At 49.1% G+C, this 24,152-nt stretch overlaps 1 protein-coding gene across 2 annotated transcripts in view; it reads left to right on the top strand.

Annotated features, from left to right (window-relative positions):
* The window catches only part of RGS9 (regulator of G protein signaling 9), a 31,481-nt gene extending 9,992 nt beyond the window's left edge, over window positions 1-21,489 (top strand). Inside the window, exons 5-17 of one of the 2 annotated variants that reach the window (XM_035558736.2) lie at window positions 440-491; window positions 1,529-1,587; window positions 1,980-2,056; window positions 3,843-3,924; window positions 4,612-4,674; window positions 10,507-10,536; window positions 11,175-11,236; window positions 13,558-13,671; window positions 14,580-14,695; window positions 15,189-15,276; window positions 15,823-15,961; window positions 17,147-17,232; window positions 18,898-21,489. In XM_035558736.2, coding sequence (XP_035414629.1) covers window positions 440-491; window positions 1,529-1,587; window positions 1,980-2,056; window positions 3,843-3,924; window positions 4,612-4,674; window positions 10,507-10,536; window positions 11,175-11,236; window positions 13,558-13,671; window positions 14,580-14,695; window positions 15,189-15,276; window positions 15,823-15,961; window positions 17,147-17,232; window positions 18,898-19,069 — 1,140 coding nt within the window. In that variant the 3' untranslated portion in view covers window positions 19,070-21,489. Of the gene's footprint in view, window positions 1-439; window positions 492-1,528; window positions 1,588-1,979; window positions 2,057-3,842; window positions 3,925-4,611; window positions 4,684-10,506; window positions 10,537-11,174; window positions 11,237-13,557; window positions 13,672-14,579; window positions 14,696-15,188; window positions 15,277-15,822; window positions 15,962-17,146; window positions 17,233-18,897 lie in introns of both variants that reach the window. The other variant, XM_050714354.1, reaches the window with a different exon arrangement.
* Window positions 21,490-24,152: the final 2,663 nt, after the last annotated feature.

Raw genomic sequence — 24,152 nt, 5'->3', positions numbered from 1 at the left:
GTAGAATGATGTGGGGAGACTGAATAGTGAATACACAAAACCCACAGTACTAGTGAGATATTATCGAGGTTCACGGCTGGAGAGCTTCCGCTATGATGGGAAATTAGGATGCTCTCATTGGTACTTTGCATGAGAAGTCTGTTTCCCCCATGCTAACAAATCAGGCTCCAGCATCTCAGTCCAAATGCTCAGGCAGCAGTGAAAGGTTGGCCATGTGAACTGGCTGCAGAGCAGAAGTGGGGTTGGCATCGTCAGTCTGATGACCTCGATTCTTCTCCTGTATCTGGCCTGCACCGCCGTGTGTGCTGACACCGCTAAGGAGCTGAGGTTCTCAGTAGGGCAGAGGAAAGGTTTCTTCTCCCTCTAGTGTGGGCAGTGCTGTGCGCTGCTTGGCATGAGTTCAAGGCTGTCGTGCACTAACAAAAGTCTCTTTCTGCAGACACCGTATTTCTGGCCCACGCAGAGCTGGCCTGCTGATGACACAGACTACGGTATGTGATAGCGTTGTATGTGTTTAGGAGGGGTAGAGCCAGTCCATGCGGTCCTGCACTGTGCTTGCTCTTTACCTTTTCATGCTGTTTCCACATTGTGTGACCAGCCCTTAGGTTTTCTTTCATATTGTTTTGTGAACAATTGTGTGTGATGCTGAACGGAGGGAACACTCTGGACGTGCACACCTTGTTGTGCCCTTGATGATGTAAAGTGCTTAAACTTCTCTTACATTCCAACAAGTTCCATCAGACTGGAATGCATCTAAAATACTCTGCTGGGTACAGAAGACTTTAAACACAAGGTTAGATTTCCCTACATAGTTAAGTGTATTTCTGGATGTGAGCCCAAGACTGTCTTCCTGAAGGTTCGGATCAAGCCCTGCATTCAGAGATGGTTCTTTCTTTATATAATGCACAGTGCCTGCCAATATTGCTTGACAGCTCTTCCCTATCAATCTTTTGCTGCCATTATGATGCCTTTTATTATCGGGCCGGTGATGAAACTAGGGCTGATCAGCTTGATTTGTTCCTCTGGGCTGTGCAGTTCATGGATGAATTAGTTTATACCAAGATTGTCCTCTGTGGTTTTATCTATGTTATGCTGTAGAACTTCTGAAAAAAAAAAAAGCACATTTTACATTGGAATACTTTTAATAGAACTTGGAAGAAAACATTGGCCTGTAACTGGAAAACTGGGAGGGTGAACTCTAAGAACCTCAACATCTTGAAGATTTGTCCCAGTATAGTTTGACCCGTGAAACCCTGCCTGAGCTCCCAGAGGAGGAGGAACTGCTGGTGGAAGGCACACGCCACCGTGGTTGCTCCCAGCCAACACACTGGCTTGCGAAGCGCTGGTGACAAAGCAAAGCACCAGGTTCATTTTTCTTCAGCGAGCTTTTGTGAGCTTGGAGCTCACAAATACCCGGGAGGGTATTATAACAAAGATTGCTGTGTTTTCCATGGGGGCAATTTATTAATTATTCTTGAATTTGTTGGTCTAAGTATAGCTGACTGCATATGTGCTTCTCCATCCACAGCAATTTACCTAGCAAAGAAGAACATTAAGAGGAAGGGGATTTTAGAAGAATATGAAAAGGTAGGGAGATGCTGTACTCGTTCCACTGCAAACCCCTAAGTTGCTGTATAATTTGTAGCCCTCCATTGCTATGAAAGGGGCATGGCAAAAAATCATCTCTTTTCAATGAGGTGTTACTCCATTTGTGTCAAAAGCCGAAACTGTGGAAGTGAAAAATTGGCTAATGCAGAAAAATACTCTGAAGTCAATGATAATTTTAGCAGGAGTAATTGCTCTCCTTGCTATGGTATTTCAAATTGTTGCAATTCATATAATTACCTTCAGAGCAATCCAGATTTTTTGGCTCAGTTGCCAGCCTGGCGTGGTGGAGCTATGGAGAGTGAAGAAAACCCCAGCATGGGAGCACCTTATCCAGAATTTTCACACTAACTGCTTTTTTATTTTTATTCCAGGAACATTACAACATGCTCAATAAAAAAATAAACTACAAGTGGGATTTCGTTATTATGCAAGCCAAAGAGCAGTATAAGTGAGTTGACTTGCGTTCTGTTATTTGCATCACTGGGGAGGGTATGAGGAGGCAGAGCTTTACTGTCTTGGTACACAGTTAAATTATGGTTTAAAGCATAAACTGCAGTTTTAAAATAACTTGTGAGCGCTCCTCAGGATGGTGAAATAAAGCTGCTTTTCATATTGGGTTGGGGGTTTCTCCATTTAACGTGGAAACTTTGCTCACCACACACATCACAAGTGAAGGATTTCAGCTGTTTTCAAATGACTGGACACCCCCTTGTGAAGTCTCACCCTCGCCTGCTGCACCTGCACTTCTCTCCCTGCCTGACATTTGTCCACCAGAGGCCTGGAATCGGTGTGGTTTGTCAGAGCGAGAGCGCAGGCGGGGGTGGGAGCCCTTCCAGCTGACACAAGCGCGTGGCTCTTCACAAGTGGTTTTTGCACATGCACAAGTGTGCAAGGGGAGGCTTAGATGTTGCACCTGATGCGACTCCCTGAAGAAGCTGGGCCCTGATGCTGCAGCATGCAAGCCTCGTGAGGTACAGCTTCCTTTGGCTCAAGTGCCAGGGTTGTCTGTGAGCATTTGCAGGTCAGGCCACCAGACTTAGGAGCTGTTATTGGTCTGTTTCAATTAGTGTTTGTACGTGTCCCACGGCAGAACTTCAGGCCTGAATCAAGAAGCAGTAAGTGTTCCCAGCAGAGACTTCTGGAGAAAACTCTGAAATACATACTTAGGCAGCACGCCAGCATGACTTGATGTGGGGAGCTGAATCCTTCAGATTCCCAGGAGAGTTAGCGAAAATGAGATAGGATTGCTCCTTTGGAGATAAGATCTTGCCTAGTTCTATGGATTCCTTTTACCATTTCTTACCTTGCAGCGTGACATGCGCTGCCTCTGCCGTTCAGCAGCCGTTTCTGCCTTCGCTGGGATGGGAGCCAAGCCATCAGCGTGCAGCTCATCAGATAACTGTCTCATTAAACACGGCGCTGTTGCTCTTGTAAATTGAGGTCAAACTTGGGCTAAGAGATACCAAATGCCATTTTAGAGGTAGACACTGACACAATATCTGAGCTGGTGGATTAAACGTGTCTGAGGCTGTTTGATGGTGCTGAGTGGTGCAGAATAGCCCACACCCGCCGCATTCAGCCACAGCAGGGTGGCCACATGCAAACGCCCCGTCGGGGATGCTCCCTTGTCCATGCTCAGCACTGAAGTGTGCCCAGGGCTCGTCTGGGAAAAAATGAGTTGGTTCAGCTCCAAACCATGCTAGTTCCTCTTCTTTTTAATAGTAGAGATGACTGAGTTTTAGTGCCTGGGAACGCAGCTTGGCATTGCTTTCCAAATAATTTCTGTGAGAAATGTCCCTTTTACTGAGAGGTGTCAGGATGTGTGTGGGCAGCATCTCTGCACAGCGGTCCTCAGGTACTGCACGGTGACATCTGAGGTGGGTAAACACGAAGCAGCAGGAGTGGCTGCAAGCAGTGGGGTTTCAGTGTGAAACACTACCGCAGGGCTGGCTGTCTAATCAAAAGAGGTTGTGTCCGCTTCCAGCTGAGCTCGGGAAGAAGATGATTTCTCAAAAGCTAAAAGCAGGGAGGAGTGGCAGTCATGTGTGGCCATGTGAACTGCGTGATGTGTAGTCCAGAATTAGCTGTGCAAGGCTGTGGTCAGGAGACTGATTCAGAGCAGCGTGCAGCCAGGCTGGGACCCATAGGGAGGGGAGGCTGAGGTTGTGCCGCCTTTGTCATCCTGGTGGTTTTAGGAGAGAAAAATTAATGATTTCCTGTTCTTGGCTTTGCAGGGCAGGGAAGGAGCGGAAGAAGGCGGACAGGTACGCCCTGGATTGCCAGGAGAGAGCCTACTGGCTTGTGAACCGGACTCCCGTAAGTAGAGGATGAAGGTGTGTGGTTTTGTATCTCAGCAGTGCCCTCCTTAGAGCCCCTGGGACAAGGTCCTGCCTGCTAGGGGAACAGCCATGGTCATGGTCCCGGGGTGTGCACCCCATTGCTTCTCCTCAGGGAAGGGGTCAACCTGGACCCAGTATGAAATGTAGAGAGCCATGAGCAGAGCAAAAGGGGGCCGCAGGGCTGAAGAATTGACTGACTCGGTGGCAGTCACGGAAAAGAGTTCTGGGGGGAGGTTGTATGTCCAGACAGGGGAGCAGTCCACAGCTCCGCCAGCCTTCCCAGCCACAACCGGTCTGGGATGCAAAATGAGCCCTGAATTCACAGCACCTTCTCCGTGATTGCTCTCAAAGGTGCAAGGGAGGGAGATTTGGCTGCAGAATCCGTGTTCAAGGGGAGAGTTCCCACAGACAGGGGGCAGAGCTCCCCTGGGGCACGCCTGGCTGGGAGCTGCGGCCGTGCTCAGCAGTGCCAGGCAAATCTGTGCTGGTCACAGCCTGCTTTGGGGCTGTGCTCCGTGCTCTCTAGTCAGAGGCTTTTAAGGTGAAAGTGGAGAGTGATGAGTGGCAGCCCTCAGGGCTCGGGAGTCTCCCCATGCATTCGTGTGTCCCCCAGACTTTAAAACAGAGGAGTGACAAAGCTGTGGTTGTTTCCTGCTCCTAACAGCCCGGCATGCTTGACGTCCTGGAGTATGGATTAGACCGCGCGACAGATCCCAATGAAAATAAGGTAAACCAGGTGAGGCAGCATTCGTTCACATCTGTTGAATTCGTTTGGGAGGACCCAAATAACGTCCCTAGGATGGTGTTTTTGGGGGGAATGCAGGCTGTGCAAGTCAGCTCAGCTGTGACAGCCAAATGTGCCAGAAGTTGAAGCTGTCTCATTGTCCAGGGTGTGGGGCCCTCAAAATAGGCTTTGGCAGCTTCTTTTGGCTTTGTCAACTTTCATGACACATCAGTTAGTGTGTGTGTAGCTAGAGGAAATGTTTTCTCTGCTGGTGAAGCTGAATTAAGGAATCCTCTACCTGCAGATGCTTGTGGCTGCCTTGTTATTAGTGCTGAAGGAACTCAGTGTGGGCTTGAGGAGTATAAAGGACTAGAGGAAAGATTAGAGTTTAAAATAAAATGGCAGAATCCCTCCAAAAGGGTAAATGTGTGGCAAAAAGTTGGTGTAGTGGGTGGGAGACACAATATGTTGTGTGAGAATGCGTATTGTGAAGCTAAACCATAAAGAAACACAATTAATGAGCTGAGACTGTGGAGGCTGTAACTGGGTGGGACTGGTTTGGAGTCCACAACGAGACGAACGCAGTTCGGTGAGGAGCTGAAGCTAATCTTCTGCTCCTTCATCAGTCCTTTAAAGCGATCCTGTATCTGTGCACTTAATGGTGTTCATTTGAAAGTGAAGTCAGAGCGTGTCTCGGCAATTAAATGCAAATGTGACTGCGATCACACTCACTGTATTCCCACAACTTCTCATTTTTGTAACAGCCTTTAAACATCTCAACAGCCAGAGGCAGGATAATTGCTTTGGCCAACTGTGTTCTGTTACCATAGAGACTGAACATGAGCAAAATGTAGGTTTGGGGTGTATTTTATTTTTTTCTTGCTGTAAGTAGCAGCTGCAGAAAGCCCTTTTTTTTTTTTTTTGAGAGAGAGAGAAAGCAGGAGAGGGGGAAAGAGAGAGAAATGGAAAAGAGGAGTAGCCAGCTTCTCACCCACAGTTTTACAGCTGACACGGGAGATTTTAGCTTTGCAAATAGCCTGACAGCCCATAGGCACCCAAAAACACACAAAAAATCCAAAATCCATAGACAGCCAAAAGCTCACATATATTCACCAACGGACTTGAAGCTTTTTTTTTTTTTCCCTGCAGGCTGCAGAAAGCATAACATAAACATAAACATAAACATAAACACCCGTGGCTCAACAGCCGTTGTTGAGCAGAAAGGGTGGCCCAGGCTCTGTCTGTAAATGCTGACCTGGACTGTATTATTTTGTATCCTATCCCTTGCTAAGGCAGCAGGGAGTTTTACTGATGTTTTCTGTGGGCCCAGGCTCTGGCTCTGACATAGGTGAAACAATGGGAGCAGAAAACGAGTGCATGAATCCGGCACCCATTTGTTTGATTTTTGACTCCGATTCCACTCGATGTAGCTTGACTTTACTGGCCAATTAGTTTACTTTTATCTTGACAGCTGAGAAAGAAAATACTCCCAGTGATAACTCATTTCTGACATCAGGATGGCTTCTTTGAATCTGATAGTGGCAAGAACATCTCTTTTTCACTTGCCTCAGACCCTTTGGTGAGCTGCTCACTCTAATTGATAGATAAACAGGCGCTCAGCCACACGTTGCACTCCTTCCAAGGGGACTTTTATCACTGACCCGTGGGCACGCTATTAGAATGAGTTAGGAGTTGTAGTTGGACAGGGGAAGCAAGGCAGCAGTAGTTGTCCATTGATCAGCTAATTAAGGGCTGCTTTAGCCTTTTTTACCCAGGTCTCAGGCTCAGGATGAAGCATCACTGCTTAGGGAGTTACCAGGCAACTGCCAGAGCCCACTGGCTCTCCTGCAGGTACGGCTTTTGCCTTCTTCTGTGAGCAGAAGGCCTTTAAAATGGTGCTTTAGCCTAGCCAAAATCACCGTGCTAGATTCAGGGACTACTGAATGAAACTCCCTGGCTTGTCGCATGCAGCAAATCAGCTGCAGCAGTTCCCTGTAGTCGCTGCTGACCTTTAATTTCCCAAGTCTCCATCAGTTCGGCCGCCTGATAAACACGCAGCTTCCGCTGCATCCTTCCCGTCTGTTGAACCAACGGGATCAGAAGCAAATAAACAAGATAGGGGAAAACCAGCTATTTGAAAGAAACCCAACATCTGAGCTGTTCAGAATCTGATTTCCAGCTGTTGGGGGGGAAACACGAGCGCAGCAGAGCTGCATGTGCAGATGGTCGTGTGCTAGGTGCAGAATTTGCCTCTGGAGTGCAGGGCTCCCAGCTGGCTGCGTGTAAGGAGGTTCGCACACCAAGAGGGGGTTTGTGTGTGCAGAAGCAGCTGGTTGCATGCTCCAGTGCTGCTCCTCATTGAGAGAGGCGGTGCCCGCAGGTTTTTGCTCTGACTGAAGGAAGGCGAGCTGTGGAGGGGGGCCAGGCTGTTGGTGCTGCCCCGTGCTTGGCAGCTGGTGCTTTGCACGGGATCCCGGTGCTCATTCTCGCTGCTTACTGACCTGCACGTGTGGGCGGGGGGCACTGCCAGCATTCGGGGAACAGGCAGACTGCAGGGTGATTTGACCAGGTCCAAAATTCACTCCAAGCTCCATCTGGGCACACCCACGAAAGCTGCTGTCCAGCTGTTTGTGTCCTCTGCAAACACCGCAGAGCAGCCCGACGGGCCAAAACGCGTTACCATCATCTCCACAACGTGGTCGGGAAGGCCCGCGCCGAGAGCAGAGGAGGTCCGTCGTCCAGCTGGAAGTTAGCAGGAGGCGTCCCAGCTCTCGTAGGAGCTCGGGGCTCCAGCCACGTGGATCAGCTCTCGGCCGGGTCCTGGCTGGCTCCCAGCTCCGCTTTGCAGCTGCGGCTTGCGTGCGTGGGGAGCGCTCAGCTGGCGGCAGCGGGCTGTGACGAGGCTGTGCAGGGCGGGACGGCGCTGCGCTGGGTCTCGGGGAGGAGGATGTTCTTCTAACGAGCACGTGGCCCTCTCCTGAGTCAGCCAGAGCTCTTTCGCTAATTGCCATTTTGATTGGAAGCCTGGAGGGCTGGGGAGCTTATCCACGGTAATTGCGCTAAGTCACTCATTAAGAGCGTTGCAAAATTAATCTCGTTATAAGAAATTACACTTTTGTTCCAAATGTTATTTCCTTCTTAATGGCAGAGGGCGGATGGGTGCTATGGGGCACTTTGGCATTGCTGCTGTCAGCAGCTGGGGGTCAGGATGGGGAGTGCAGCGGGGACAACTGGCAGTGCTCAAAAGGACACAGAGAATATCCGGGGTCTCTTGTACCAGCAGCAAAGGTGGAAACACTGGTGTGGGGAGCACTGTGGAAGGAAGGAAAATGAAATGATTTGCAGCCATGGGGTGAAACAGCTGAGATCCTTCCCAGTTGCTATTGGTTTCAGAACTGGAAAGGGCTGAGCACAGCCAGCACCTGCAGTCGTCGGTGGGGTGATGGATGCTGTGCTCCGTGCTGGGTTCCTGGTTGATTCCTCTCCAGTTCAGTGTTTGCCACTGCTGAGTGATGCTCAGCCCTTCTCATGCCATAGCCCCATTTTCTGTGCAGTCCCCCACTCAAGAGCACCCCACCAAACCCCCCCGGCTTCCCAGGGCCAGCTGTCCAGAGGCTGACCTGCCTGCTCAGGCTGTGGCAGGAGAGGGTCCTTTGTGTAGGATGCACTTAAAAAAATCTTTCCCTGTATGCAGATGTGTTCATTAGCTTTGATTTTTTTTTTTTTACATATGTACACATTTCTTCATTGATGGTAGTTTAATTTATTTCTTGCTCTGTGTAACACTTAACTTACTGGGCTCTTTTGCTCTTTTTCTCCTTCCCAACAGCTATTTGTCTCGTGTGTGTGTCGTGTGCTGCGTGACTCTAAGACCCCTGTAGAAGACAAACACAACTTAACTGCCACGTGAGCTGCCGTCAAGCCGTTATGCCTGCATCCACCTCTCTTCACCCCTGCACCATGCCTGTCCAAGGCACCCACTTGACAAAGCAGAAGACATGAGGGGCCTTTTAAAATCATCTAATGATTTTAACCTCTTGGTTTTCCTAAAGTAAATGCCCTAGCCACTCTTCAGTTTCCTCAAATGGAACAGTTCAGCTGGCACTTTGGAAATCTGATGGGGCCTGATTTGTATCTCAGGTTGCCCAAGTAGATAGCGAACTCCTATTGTGCAGGAATTAGGTGGCCCGAAACAGAAAGTTCTCTAAAGAGGGCGTTTCTAGGACAGTAAATGCAGCTAGTTTCTCTATGCAAACAGGTGGCGAGTTTTTTTGGGTTTTGTTTTTTTATTTTGACTTCCATTTCTACAGTGTATCTGAAACAATAATGCTACTGTAGAAATGTGGGGGAAGAAGAGGTGCCTGCACGAGAGCTTTCCTGGCATCAGGGGTACAGCTAAGCTGAGAAGGGTGAAAAAGCTGCTCTTTAGTCCTTGTGTCTTCCAATTATGAGGCTGTACGGCCCTGTGGCCAATGATCCTGTTGTTGTCCAAGAGCTTTGTACCCCCGTTGATGTGTCAGCCCTTAACTCCTCATGTGCAGTTCCTTGTGTGTGGCCAGTGCAGCTGGTGTTTGCTTTCCTGCCTGTCCCTGCTGAGACTGTGTGTGCTGTCGTTCAAAGCTGGCCATGGTATTTCCAGCAGTAAAAGTCTTCCTCCCCTTGCAATGCCACGGTGAGGATTTCTGTTAGTACTGCACCTGCCGGGCTAGGTTTATGTTAGCATCAGATGGGCTGGCTTCATGGTAGCGCTGTACAGATCGGCTGATCTGCTGCGTATCTGGCTCCTGCCGCTGAAACGGTGAGTGTGCCCTCTCAAAACCAACCAAGTGTCAGCAAAATATGCACATTTTTCTTCCTTGTATAGGACAATTTCTCCCTCCTGAGCAGGACTAGTGATTATAGTTAAAATGCACAAGCAGACCTGCATCAGTCTCGCTGTGGTCCCTCAGAAAGCAGCGCTGGGAGGGCGTCCTGCCTTTCCCAAAAGGGGCAGCTCAGTGTGCAGGTTCCCTGCTGAGAAGGTGGGAGACGCAGGCTGCCTGTGTCATTTGCTGCCAGATGTTCCCTTCCTCATGGCTCACAAACACGGCGCTTCCACGAGGCACTCTGCAGACTAGTGTCTGCCAGGGGCTTAATTAGATAGGGTAATTCTGGGCCGCAGATTAGCTGCAGGACTCTTGTTGGCTAAAATGGGAGATGCAGAACTAAAAGGCTGCAGAAGCCTTTAAAGGCTTGCTGGGAGCATCACTGACTTAGCCTGTCTTTCGCTCTCCTTCCTCAAGTTTATTTCACACAAAGTAACTGTGCTTCAAAGGAAGCTGGGTGAATAAACACCCTGCAGTTAATTTCTTACCTTCAATTGCTTGCTCATTTGTGGATGACATCTAACATGTCTGCGTTACTCAAATCACAACGTAAGCAGCCCTTGCGCAGCAGATACTGCATCTGAGGCTTTTAATTGTGGTGTTTATATTTTGCAATGTGTTGGTTCCTGTCTCCTTTAGCGAATATTGAATGATCTAATCTGTGTCTCGTAAACGAATCTATTTTAGCTACATTAGAATACCCCCTTAATTGAAGGCACACAGGCAGGCTGTGATGGAAGAAGCAACACTAAATAGTAAATACAGCTAATGGAATGATTTACTGTGTGTAGATGCTCTTAGCTTTGATGATACCCCTGATTAGCTGAGCTGCTGTGTTTGATTTTAATTGTAATGAGAATTAATTGGAGAGCACTGCACAACAGCAGCCCTGCAATAGTGTTTTCATATTTCAAAAAAGGCGAGTGAAAGCACCCACCCCAATTTAATGGTTTTTGTTTCTTTGTTACAGAAAAAAACAATGGATGTTTATAGGAGAGAGGTAACTAATTATTCCCTTATTTCTACGTGTTCAACCTATATGTATTGCTTATTTCAGTATTGCATGGGGGACCAAAGCCCCCTTTGCAGGGGATAAACCGTTTTTAAAAATGTCTGGGTTTGGCTGGCAAAGTCTCTGTGCTATGAAGCTTGCAGTCAATATGTTTTCAGGACATTTTCTCCCACTACAGGCAGCCAGCAGCTCTCCCAGCGATGGGAAGGCTCAGCAAGGGCTGGTACCAGGGCTAAAATCCAATAGATCAAAATTAGTGGTGGGGAAATCATGGGAGATACATCCAGTGGCGCCAGCGCAGAGACAGCCAAGGATCAATGATAATTACATGGTAAATCATCCGGAGCATTTCTAGGTGCCTCGAATGGTAGCTATTACCCAATTTTTATATAGGATGGAGAGTGGTTTTAATTACTTGCACATTGCAAAATGCCCTTTTGATATTTTCAATAAGCTCGGTGATGATAGCCATTTTACTGTGACAGTTTAGGGATTCTGTGATTCCTTGGACATCCAGTGGATTACTGGGAGGAAGCACTCCTCCCAGCACTCTGAGGTTCGGACAGAGCTGGCCTGGTCTTTACATCTCCATGCTCCTAACCACGGGTGTTTCTGATCCCTCTCAGATCATGTACTATCAGCAGGCCATCATGAAGTCCAGAGTGAAATCTTCTGTCTCCCTTGGAGGGTAAGTCCTGATTTCTTTCTGTGCACACGTTAATTAGTCTTCAGCGCTCGTCTCCTCGTGAGATGATTCAGCTCTCTGTTCTGGCAGCCGGTGACTCATCAGGGGAATCGATCCGGTGGCCACGCTCAGTGCTGTCTGTGTCCTGGCTGTCTGGGCTGTGCGCCCCTGGGCCCGAAGGCACAAGGCATTGGGGGGGGGGGTCAGAGCCCCAGTCGTGATGAAGAGCCCCTTGCAGCTAAGGGGAGCTTTACTACAAATGTCTGCAGAGCAGTTTCAGCCTCTCGGTTGAGCTCCCCTTTGAAATTGAGAGGTGTTCAGCCTGGCCGGGGCTGGGACCCAGCCCAGCTCTGCAGGCTGGAAAAGCAGCTCTGGAGGCTGTCCTGCTCGGGTGCAGCAGTTACGTCTGTCCTGTGCCTGTTCTGCGTGGGATGAGTAAGCAGTGAGACAGATCGACCCTCCTGGCCCCAGGATTCGGCCCCAGGGAGTGTTCTTGCTCAAAAGGTAATGCCCTCAGAAGGCAGCAGAGCTGGGGGAGTCTCTGATTAGTCTGTATGATGAAGGAACACACTTTCCTCCCCAGGAAAGTCCAAGCAATTAATTAGCAAGTCCTCTTCTCAGTGGGAGTGTTTCCTGATCAGATTTTTGATGAAGCCAATTAAGTGCAAAGCTCCCAGTCCTAGTGTTAGCTGCTGCTGCATTTGCCACGGGTGTTTCTTACCTGGAATCGTGTGTGCTGGGCAGCTCCCTGGAGGTGCAGACCACAGCACCGGGCTGTTTCACGTAGTCCTTGCCATCCAGCGATTCCTATAAAACCTGAGATAAACGTGATGCTCAGGCCTGTTCCCCGACAGAAAATAGTTACGGATGAACGAAATGGGAGGAAGAGCCCAGGAAGCTGTGCTGTCTCCTGAGAACCACAGCTTGCAAGGCACCAGCAGCTCTGTTTCTTCATCTGCCACTGACTGCCTGGTCACATTAAATGCTTCTTGCCTCAGTTTTCCAACCAGTGAGCTGGAGCTGGGGACACCTGTCTGCCTTTCGGAATTTTGTAGTGCTTAACTGTTTGGCAGAAGCATTTTTTACACAATAGTCCTTGTCTTATGATGGATAGTACCCAGTATCTGGATCAAAAACTCCTTAGAAAAGTTGGATCTCCACCTTGAACGATGGGAATTGCTCCAAGTCAAATTATTATTGATGAGGATAAGATCAGTGACTAGATAATGTGCACGCATCAGAGCACTGCATTGATTTAGGAGGAGCTGCAAAGCACTCATCATTCAAAGGACAGAGCAATGTCACCTGAGCTGACAGGTTTAGATTTGCAGCTTGATTAGAATATACGGATTGGATTGAATTATGCAGGTGCTGAATGCCTTGGCATTTCGAATGAGAAGATAGGATCAAGTGCTTCTGTGCCAAACCTGCGGTATGCTTTGTGCAGTCGCATTGTATAACTGAAGGATCCATGCCAAGGTGCCTGTTAGCAACAGGCCCTTGGACAGTGCACTCCCAGCTCTGAGCACATAAAAACAGTTTGGCCTGGAAGGAGTTTTAAACAGAGAAACCAGATGAATTTTTTTCAAGAATGAAAAAGGGAGGAGAAAGCTAAAATTCCAGGACATTAGTGAAATTGGTTGTAATTACAAGTCTCGCCAGCTTAGAAGGTAGAAGTGTTTGTCTGGTTCCTGCTAGGGTAGGGAGATTTTTGCTTTGTGCTGAGCCCTCAGACTCATTTGCAGAGGAATGGGCTGTGTGGTAGGTGAGTAGAGGCACGGAGAAGCTAGGATGTGCCCTCAGCACCGCCTCACCTCTCCCACAGCTCGCTGGGCTCTCCCACACCCTGTCAGGAGGCTGCAGAGAACCCAGCCTGAGCAAACACCACACTTGCTTTCCTTTTCTCTTGGCACTTCCCTGCCTGTAATGTGTGGCACAAAACAACACGGGCAGGCGTTTCTCAGTCTGAGCTGCTGGCTGGAGAAGGAAGCAGCACTCGTTTGGGGGCTCAGTCCCACTTCCTTGAAGTGAAGAGGCAAAATGAGGTGATGGAGGGAGGAGAGCCTTGGATTTCCCAGCACTTGAGCTGACAAAATCACTGCTTTGAAAGACACTCAGGAGATTGCTGCTAGGCAAGTGGAAAAGATTAACAGGACTAATGAATCAATTTTTGCAGTAAGGCAGGGGTCACATTCCAGACCCCCATGGTAAGGCTGCGCCTCTGAAGATACCTGCAGTCTGTGCAGCCATTTGGTGGTTGTAACAGGGCTGGCAGCAATTCTGCTTGCAAATTAAGATTTTGATTTTGCTGGATTTACCTGCAGGCTTGTGAAGTACTCTGAGCAGTTCCTCTCCAATGATCCTATCCTGTCGGGATGTCTCCCCAGCAACCCCTGGGTAACAGACGACCCTGAGTTCTGGGATCTCAATGCAAAGCTGTATGTATTTATATTCTTTTGCCAGCTTGTGGTTTACACTGACCTTTATGCTGATAGAAATCAGAAAGGGGAAGCATTGATCTCGTCATGATATCCGGTCTCTGGTTGTGAGCAGGGAAGCATTCCCTTTCTGACATAGCTAAAGAAAGTGTATCCTGGGAATACTTCGTGCTGAACTTGCAGCATTATCTTCTTGAAGTGGGGCCTTCCTTAACGTTATAGAAATGCCCGAAGTGTTGGGAGTATGCACTTAGAAGCTGCTAAGTGGGTCTAATCCTCCCCTAGGATAAGTGCGGTCCAGTTTTACTAGCACAGGAGTGTGGAACGTGACCAGTTATGCTCAGGTATAGCACTTTGCACACACCCGAAGTTGCTTTCTTATACAGAGTTCGGGTTGGAGACACCTGCTGGTGGTCCATCCCTTCTCTGAAGTCTCCCTTGGTTTTTCATTCAGATAGCATTTGCTAATTACACAGAAGCATCTCTGTGTTTGAAGCATACAGCATGTTGCTGGTTCTCATTTGAGACCAGCAATCCTGTTACAGTGATAATATCCCATTAGACAGCCCCAAAGGTACCTTCACAGAGTGCCTTTATGAGAAGCAAAGCTTTGAGCACCGACCAGTTCCTCCTCCAGAATGGGACTGAGTCAAACCTCCGTCAAAGCTGGGCTGTCATTGTGAGAGCAGAATAAACCCAAGATAAATCCTCATCCCACTGTGTACCAAGTTGTTTAATTACTGCTTACTTAGTGGGCTGACTCGAGGAGCTCATTACAGCATTCTGGAAAACAGAAAATGCCGAGAAGTCTCCTGACATTCCAGCAAAGCACATTTTGGTTTTAATTAATCTGCCATTTAGATGGGCCCCATGAAACTGTCAGTGCTGTTTGTGTTCATCCTTTGCAGAGTGGAAGTCCCCACCAGAATGCGTGTGGAGCGATGGGCCTTCAACTTCAGTGAGCTGATACGAGACCCCAAAGGTCGGCAGAACTTCCAGCTCTTCCTGAAGAAGGAGTTCAGCGGTGGGTCTGTGCTCGGCCCCTTTCCCCCTGCCTGGGCCGCACAGCAGGACGCTGTACAGCTGAGACAGAGCAGTAGTGGAAATCCTTGCCTTTGCAATAGATGCTTTGATCATAAATAATGGTAAAGTCACAAAGTGGAGCGAGTAGAAGTGACTTTGGACGCAGTGGCTATGCAGCCAGTGCGTGCAATACCACCTAGTGGCACAGGACACAAAATACAGTGCAGAGCAGCCTGGGGCGAGGGGACCGTTCCCAGGCGAGCTGGAACTGGTTGAATTCTCATGCTCTTGCAGGTTTGTCACTGAGCAGAAGGCAGTGGAAGGTTGTTTCCTCCTGCAGTCTCAAGGAGATTTTCAAGGTGGCTGTAAGAATTGGAAAGACTCTGAATCGGGGCCAACTTGTATTGAATCAAACTAATTCAGTTTAGGAGTTAATTAATGGGATTGCAATTTCCTTGCTCTTGCTCTCTGCTGACTGAGTGCTTGTTATGCAGGAGAGAATCTGAGTTTCTGGGAAGCCTGTGAGGATCTCAAGTATGGAGACCAATCCAAGGTCAAAGAAAAAGCAGAAGAAATTTACAAGTGAGTGTGGTAATTTTACATACTTAAACTCTTTCTACATGAGTCCCATATGCTCCTTCCATGTGTTGGCATTCTCCAAACAATTTATTCCCGAGGCCTTCCTTTGTGAGCTGTCATTAGGTATGGCTGTGCTATGTCCCCGTGTAGGAAAGGAGCTTGTGAAGATGAAAGCGTAAATATTGTTTTGTTATAGAGCTACTTTTCCCCTCTGTTCTCCAGTATGACATTTACATCTCGTCAAGGAGAGGTCTTAGCGCATAGTTTAAATACAGGTTTGGAACAGCAAATATCTTGGGGCTGCCACAAGGCGAGTGGAGAGACCCTTTTGATTCCAGTGAGCTAAAATTTGTTTTATGTTGTGTGTTATGCTGCAAGAGGAAGTGACTGCATGTCACACAGTTCACTCTGCCGAAGAGGAGATCGATTGCCCAAGATTAGGACAGCAAATTGTAGTGGGAAGTTGAAGGGACTTTTCCTTTCATCCGGAGGCAGAGGAATCTCTGGGAATTCACTTGCTAATGGCACTGTTGATCCTCCTCCTTGCAGGCTCTTCCTGGCTCCAGGAGCAAGACGGTGGATTAACATCGATGGCACAACAATGGGCATCACTGTCAAAGGCCTCAAGCACCCTCATCGCTATGTGCTAGATGCTGCTCAGACCCACATTTACATGTTGATGAAAAAGGTTTGTTATTTGTTTCCAAAGCCTGAGGGGGATTCCAGGTCTCTGGGCCTTTCCGTGCCTTTGAGTGTTATCAGCTGTCACTTTCAAGTGGCCTCTGTTTGAAAAATCCCGCAAGTTTGCTGACTTAGGCAAGCACTGGTTCAGGCCTTTGTATTGTGCTGCTGCTTCCTCCCTCTGAGGCAGCATGCCCCCAAGGCGGCAGAGGTTGGGTGTCTGCTCCAAGTCCTGTTTTCTGACATCAGCTTGGTCACCAGCTCGTTCAAGGCTTGAACAAATCTTTTAACTCCCTGGCTGAAAAATTGAAATGCTGTTGCCTTTTTACCTCCAGAACCGGTGTGAGACTAACTCAGTGTTCATTCAGCACCTGAAAGTTTTATACGTTCCTAGCATCAGTATTTAGTACAGTAGCAGCTATATTTTCTTTTAAGGGTCATCCTTTATTCGGTTGGTACCGCTCTGTGTGCAACATCAGGTGTCCCTATGGGGGGATACTTGTATCCAACTGTTCTTTATCAGTGGATGTAAAAGGTAGTAGCAACTGTGATACAACTGCTCGAGTTCTGTACCAGGAGCATAACCAGACCTCATTAATCTCTTGAAAATAAGTTTTACTGATTTTATTTTTTTAAGCACTTTTCTGTGGTTATGTTGATGGACACCCCTTTCTGAGGTCTGACTGATGCAGCAGACTGAGGGCTGATACAGGCAGTATGTAATAATGTCAGGGCTTTCACTAGAGCATGATGATCACAGATAACCTATAGCTCCTCCTTATAAGTGATACAAAACACACGTAGCAGGAAGGAGCATTGTTGGCCAGATCAGCAGCTAATGTAGATTGACAATGAAAGCAAAAGAACTATATTGATTTTAGCCAGTTGCTGAAAGGTTTGGCTTCCAAAACATAAGTACTTCCCCCGGCAATGGCTGTGGGACACCTCTGGCCTGGACTAAGACCTCTTGGTCTGAATCTTACCTGGGAAACTCTACTGGAAAAAGAAAAATATTGGGAATTTTGCAAGATGAAAGGGTATTGGTTTCAGTAACTACGTTTTCCTGAGAGATGCAAAGTTTCTTAGGCTGCTGGGTGAGATTTTCCAATTCCCATCTTCCTGAGCAGCTGTATTTGGTGGTGTTTGGTGTTTGCAGCCCGTAACAACCAGTTTCCCTTTTTTCTCCTAGTAGGACTCCTATGGCCGCTATTTAAAGTCTCCAATATACAAGGAAATGCTGGCCAAGGCTGTTGTGCCTCAAGAGACTGTCAAAAAAAGGCAAGTGAAACTGGATGTAATTGTGGGGTTTGTTTTTCTTGTTGTAGCAAGGGTAGAAAAAGCCTGAGTTGCAGCAAAATTACTATGATTTAGATGTTTGCTTAATTAAATAATTTTTTTCACTAGAAGATGCCTTGCTTTGAGACTGATTATGCTCTTTATTTGTGAGCCCTTTGGAAACAGCTCATGTGCAGCCAGAATATACTTGACGATTGCTCAGCTGCCTTGCGTGTTGGGTCTGTTTAGAAAGGCTGTGATTGTTGAGTTAATCACGGCTCCTTTCCTGGAAGGAGAGAGCACTGTGTACTGGGCATGGGAAAACTCCCAGCCGCGAGGCATTGGCTGCCAGAGGAGACGCAGAGCCACTGCAGGGTCCTCGGCGGATTCTGCTCAGCTCTGCCTGGACAAAGCTGCTTACACCCTGCGAAGTGAAGGTGAAAGGCAGCCAAATGGAAACAAAGGGCGCCTTACCTGTGACTGGCTGCTGGCACAAGGTAGCTAGTCTGAGAAGGGGCAGGCTTGAAATGGCTCTTTCCAGACCCAGCTAAGAGTTGCATGGCAAATTTGGACCATTTGAACGACAGTTGCTTCTTAAAGCAGAATGTGCAGTGTCAGAGCCAGACTGGGTGGTGTTCTTCTTTTTGTTCCTCTTCCACTCGTCAGCCTCGCAAGCAAAAAGAGGAATCGTGGACTTTCACACTATCACTTCATCTAGAGCCCATTTCAAGACAGTGGAAAAAAAAAAAAACCCTCCTGCTTGGGGCTTGGTTAGTTTTTCCCTGAGCCACACATCACAAGGTTGCTGGCAGATGTTGGTTGACCCCTGGTGACCACCGTCACGTCTGTCAGTGCCTGCGCTGGACACGCAGTGCTGACACAGCACGCTGAGGGAACTACAGGGCTGGCACCCCATCCGGACGAGGTTTAAGATTTATTTTCACTGCTTGGTAATGCTTCTGCTGAAGCAGATAGCAGGTGTTTTTGGGGGTATCAGGGATGCCAGAACCACCCAATACTGGTCCCTGTCTTGATCTTATTGAGAAAAAAATCACCTGATGGCAGTTGTTTGGGTTCACACTGAGCGTGAGTTCCTTTCATATGCTTACAACGAAAGAGCAATGTACTGGACATCTCCTGGCCTTGGTGTCCTCACTAGGACCAGAAACAAGACCACCTTTACTCTTGTAATAGTTCTGCAGCTGGTGTGTGACACTGAGTCACCAAGCCCTGTTTAAACCACCTAGTCTGCACTTGCACTTCCCTGTTGGGTGCGTGACAGCAGCATATCTGTCTTGGTATCTGAGCTTACCCTCCTGTAAGTGAGCTCCTGGAGTGCTCGTTGGCTTCTCTTTGGGACAGACATTGAGACCAAAAGTCTTTGAGAGCAAAGTCAGCCAAAATGCTAAGATGCATCTCTATTTCATGTATGAAGAGCCTTTCTTCTGCCTGATCAGGTACCAGCAGGTGCTGTAACAGGTGCCCCGCTCCCCATGCGTAGCCTCGGGGATTTAACCAGAGTGTTTTTTCTAACTGGTGACTCTGCTGTCCATGAGGCCATCCAGAGGTGCAGGGGTTTCAAGGACATGGTTTCTCACTCAGTGACGGTGTGGTTTCGGTGCCCTCCCACCTCTCGGTAACGCCTTGCTTCTCTCTCTTTCTGCCCAGCTCCAATTTCCCGTTCGGCCGCCGTCAGCTCCGCTCCAGCCCCAGCCCCGTCATCCTGAGGCAGCAAGAGGAAGAGGCCAAAGCCAAAGAAGCTGCCACCACTGTGGACATCACGCAGGTCATGAGCAAGCTGGATCGGAGGAGCCAGCTCAAGCAGGAACCTCCCAAGTAGGCTCTAAGCCCTGCAGGGCACAGCGCAGGGAAAAGACAAGCTGAGGCTGGTGTTGAGCTTCGTCTCCCCTTCCTGAAGGTGTCAGTGCTGCTTTAGGTTTCCCAGGCCGGCTCTGCCAGCGGCCTGCTTCCTGCACGTTGCCATGGCTTCTGCAGCAGCAGATGTCACTTCCCAGGCACGGCAGGCATGGGAATGCTGCCGGAGCCAGGCCGCTGGCTGTGCCAGACTCGTGGCACAGGGCCAGAACCCCTTTGTGCACACCATGGAGGTACAATGCTTTCTGGCTGCCCCAAGACCCCAGGAGGCTGGGCAGCCCAGGCACCTCTCCCTGCCTCCTACTCCTCCAGGAGCTGGGATGGCACAGGGTAGAGTGGAGTTGTGCTGTCCCAGTCCTTTGGGGTCAAATCGGCCTTCCCTGGAGCAGCAGTGGAGGACCCTGCAGGGAGCAGGACGAAGCAGTCAGCCTCAGAGCATGTCCATGCTGGCATCCATCCTCTCAGTAGGACGTGCACCCTCCCAGGGGATGCATAGCGGGCACCCTCCTGAGAGGAGTGGTCACATAAATTCTCCATCTGCTGTAAGGCACCCGAAGTATCCTGCACCTCCAAGTCACTGCAGAGGAGTCAAAGAGAGAAGAGTGGGCTAGACTTCTTGTGAGAATAGCATGATGACCATTTCTGAAGGTTTGGGTGACTCTTTAAATTTTAATGACATCCCAAGTCCCCCTGGCTCGTTGGAGATGATCAGTAGAAAGCTCTGCTCTCCCTGTTCCTCCCCCACACAACGAGCTAGGTGTGCAGGCTTAGAGCCATCCCTCTCAGGAGCCTGCTGGAGAGATACAGCCACAGCTTTGTGTTTCTTTTATCAAATCCCTTCTGCCTCTTCTCTTGTCTTTTTCCTGCTATTCTATTTTCTGCTGTTAAAAAAACTAACAGGAGGTAGTTCTAGTTGTCACTGGTCTGTAGCCTAGAGGCAAGGAAAAAACAGGGCAGAGGTGTTAAGAGCTGACTTCAACTTTAAGTAGTGTTTTTTCATTTGTTCCTTTGCTCTTTAGAATAAGGAAACCTAAATAACTATGTTAGCACTAGAGAGCTTTGGGAGATTCCAGGCTTTGCTGGGAACCCCCTGCCTGTCTGGACCAGGCTGATGATTACCAGAAGTGGAAGATTCCTGCAAAGCCCAGTAAAGAGAATCGCAGGGGGGAGCAGAAAAACTTCCTTGTTTGTTAGAATTTAGGGGAAGTGGAGGGACTGGGTGGGAAGCATTGGAATACAGGAAACTTCTTAACTCCTACTTGCATTATTCATCCGTTTTTATTACTGGAATGAATTTACAGGAAAATGGAGATAGAGAAAACTGGATGTGAGTGGGAACCCTGAGGTATTAGGGTGTATGGAGACCAGCCTCTCCCTGACGGGGAGACAGCCAGGCCATAGGCCCAGACAGCTTCGAACAGCAATTCTTGCCCTCCCTGTATGTGTTATCAGAGGCAGAATCAGGGCTACGTGGTCTGATCTGGTGTCACTTCAGAACCAGTCGTCTTCATTTTGCAGCTGAGCTATGGAGATCTTAGTGACCTCTGTTAACCTAACGGTGATAAATGGTATAGAGGAATTGAAATCAAGTTACATGAGTATTCAGCTCTGGTGTCAAGGTCTGCTTGCTGAGTCCCTACTCGCATTCCCGAGGGAAGCAATAGCAAATTCTGCAATGCCATAAGGGGGAGCAGGCTCAGCCTGTAAATGCTTTAAACCACAGGGCTTCTGTATGTGAAGTACTGTACCATCAACTCACCTTAACATAAAAGCACTGAAGGGTACTCAAGAGCTTGGCAGGGCTGGTCTGCAGCTGCTTGGCTGTGATGAGCTGTACAGGCCCTTCAGAGTTTGTGTAACGTGGGACACTGAGCGTGTCGGGATTGCCAGTAGTAGTAACACGTGGAAGATCAAGTCAGGGTATAAATAATAAATAACAAATCTGTGTGTTCCAGTCAGTCCCTGTGATTCTACTTCTGTTTTGTCTGTATCTTTGCTTTTTATGTTATCTCTATCCATTCCTTTCTCTGATTTTCTCATCAGCTCAGCTTTGCATTGCTGTCCCACCGCCATGGGTTAATGCTGCCTGCTCTAGAGTCACCGTGCTTGTGAAACACCAGTCCCCCCCTTGCAGGCAGAAGCTGGCTCTGTTCTGCTTACAGGCTGAATAAGCTGGTATAACCCAGCGTACCACTCCTTGGTCCCTTGCTGCTCAGTCCCTGAAGAGGAAGGTTGCATGGTACAAAGTGTGACCATGGTACAAATTGAACTTTGTTTTGTGTTAGCCAAGAAATTGTTTGTTTCCATTGGAAATCAGAGCAGTATGTTGTTTGTTTCTTGGCCATCACTTCTGTGCATTCATCTGTCTAATAAAAATAAATAGAAAATGAAGAAAGAACTCGGTTCGTCCTTCTCTGTCTTGTCTCAGCATGTTCATCCCTCACTGTGTCATCCCTTTGCCATGCATGCATGCATTTTCTGTATGTGCCTCTGCTCTCAGCACTTCTCTTTGGACACTTGAGCTGCGTTTCATTTCTGCTGGTGGTGATGCTCTGGAAAGTGGGTGAGGGTCCTGGGCATGCACCACATACTCCGTGGACAAATCTGTCCTCCAGCTCATCCTGAGGGCTTTGTTAGCTGAGCCTGAGCCTTCACAGCACCAGCTAGAGACACTGGGGCCTTCAGCACAAGATGTAATGTCTTGTGTTATCAGTCATCAGGGGTTTGAGCTCATTGTCTTATTTCTTGGGCACCACGGCAGCTGGCACAGTGGTGCTTCAGGTTAAACGTGGTTGTACCACTCACAGCCATGCTCACACACTCAGAATGGCAGACTCCACGCGTGGACAAGCTGGTGTCTCCTACAGCACCCCGTCTGCTGTGGGGCCTGATCCATCAGCACCCACCGAGGCCGGTAGCAGCAATCCTGGTGTTTTCCGTGAGAAAATCATGACTCCTCTGCTCCCCTGGGGGCAGGCTGGGGGTGCAAGACAGGGGGCCGGTGATGGAGCCCTGTCCCTATGCCTGAGGACACCAGCCACCAGCGTGCTGCCCTGACCGAGCCTCTCCTTTTCCTCCCCGCAGCTGTGCCGCCTCACCTCCCCGGCCCCTCGCCTGCCCATCTACGCTGGCCCCAGCAGCCTGCCCCCCGCGTCCCCCGGCCCCACAGCCCTGCCCCACAGCACCGCCTGCCCCTCGCCCATCAGCGTGGCCCTGGACAGCACGGCAGGCACCGAGAGGGAGCAGGAGCCCGGCGGGGCCAGCCCCAGCCCCTTCCCCTCCACCGCCGGCAAGGTGGGAGCTGCGGCGCCTCCCAAGCCCCGTGTGGCCGCCCTTTCCCTCAGACGGTTCCTGAAGAGGGGCTGCCTGAACTCGCCCGTCTTCGCCGCGCTCTCGCCGAGGTGCCCGGCCGTGCCCCACGGGAAGGTGCAGCCGCTGGGCGAGCGGGAGCAGCGGCTCCGGCAGGACGCCAAGGCGGTGAGCAGGTAAGTGCCATGCCTGGGTGCCCTCCCAAAGGGCTCACCTCAGGGACCGTTTGGTTTTGTGGTTATCCCAGGGCTAAATATTATCAGCAGAGCCCACAAAGCAGGCTTTTTGCCTCATATTCCAGTCAGCTGTCACCGTCTTCCCCCGTGCCTGCTCGCTGAGGGCTTCCCTTGCCTGTCATGGCGAGCGGGCAGCAGCTCTGCTCCTCACAGGCTTCGGGGCACAAAATGGAGGAGCCGCCATCTTCCTGCTTGTCCTGGGCACCAGCAGCTGTGAAGCTGCTGTGTACGGCGTGGCCAAGCTGTTGTTTGCATTAGCAGAAATTTGTCTGATTCAGGTATTTCTTCCGTGCAGTCTCACTATCTCCACAACGTGCCCTTAAGGTCCTCAGACCAACGGCAGCTGGTTGCTGGCGCATTTTGTTAGCACTGTGAGGATGCCCGATGCCCTGAGCTGGGCTTACAGAAGGGTTTCTTACAACTCAAATCACAACTGGTGTTTGCTCTGCCTGTCCTGAATCACAGAAAGCCTTTCAAAACTGGCTTGTCGTGTTGGCTTCTTGTGTTTGTTTTCTGCGTGGAGCATTTCCTCTGCTGATAAACAGGCAGGAGGCGGTCCTGGTTGTTCCTTTCTGCTGTGCTCAGGCCTCCTGTTAATGGTGTAAAGTTTCGAGGTTTTACTTCAGGTGCCTGAATTCTGAAACTCACTTGTATGTTTGTGTTTATTCTCAAGCTCTTGTTCAGGTATGGTTTAATGGTCAGAGGAGACACAGAAGTAACAAGAGAGCAGAAATCTTGAGAGAGAACCTCAAAACATTTGTTGTTTGGGAACAGGATACTGTAAGAATGGGGATTTTTACCTAGAGAATCTGCCACTTTCGAGACCAAACCCTGGCCTTGTCCCTTGCTGAAATTAATGTCTACTCAGCCACTATTAATCCACCTACGCTGCTGACCGAGTGGATGAGTCCATATTATAAATTCAGAAGCACAAATCTGAGGGCTCTTTATCCACCTGGCTGTGCACTCCAGCACACAGCAGTTTTGCTTCAAAGCTGGTGGAGTGCATTTTTTTTTTTCTATTTTCCATCTATGTGGGCTTGTGCCCAGGAGTTTTGCTTTGGGATTTGGGGTTTGAACAATAAAACACTCAAAGCCAGACTCCGTGCTGCACGCTTGCTGTTCCAGAGAGCACATCAAAAAGTGCCCTGTGCATGATGAGTTTTTATTTCACAACACAGCTTCTTCCAAATAAAAATGGACATTGCTTTGGAGAGCCGAATCTACCCTGTAGACTCTGCGGAGGAAGAGCACAAGTGCCACCAGGTTTGTAAGGAATCTGCAAAGGAGGTGATCTGCCCCTGGGAGAGCCCCACAGAAGAGGGCATAGCTGGGTAACCAGCAGCGCCTGAAGCAGCCAAGATGTGACCCCCTAACGAACAGATGCGTGCTGAGACACTGGGGTTTGCCACGTATGGTTCAGTACATGGGCCATGCTGTTAAAGAAGTGCATTAGAGCCATCCTTCAGCATCAAGGCAGCTCAGACTACGACATCTATGAAT

Source organism: Cygnus atratus, chromosome 18 (assembly GCF_013377495.2).
Source record: "Cygnus atratus isolate AKBS03 ecotype Queensland, Australia chromosome 18, CAtr_DNAZoo_HiC_assembly, whole genome shotgun sequence".
NCBI classification, from domain to species: domain Eukaryota; kingdom Metazoa; phylum Chordata; class Aves; order Anseriformes; family Anatidae; genus Cygnus; species Cygnus atratus.
The sequence above is the reverse complement of the archived record's forward strand: the minus strand, read 5'-3'. Positions and strand labels throughout refer to the sequence as shown.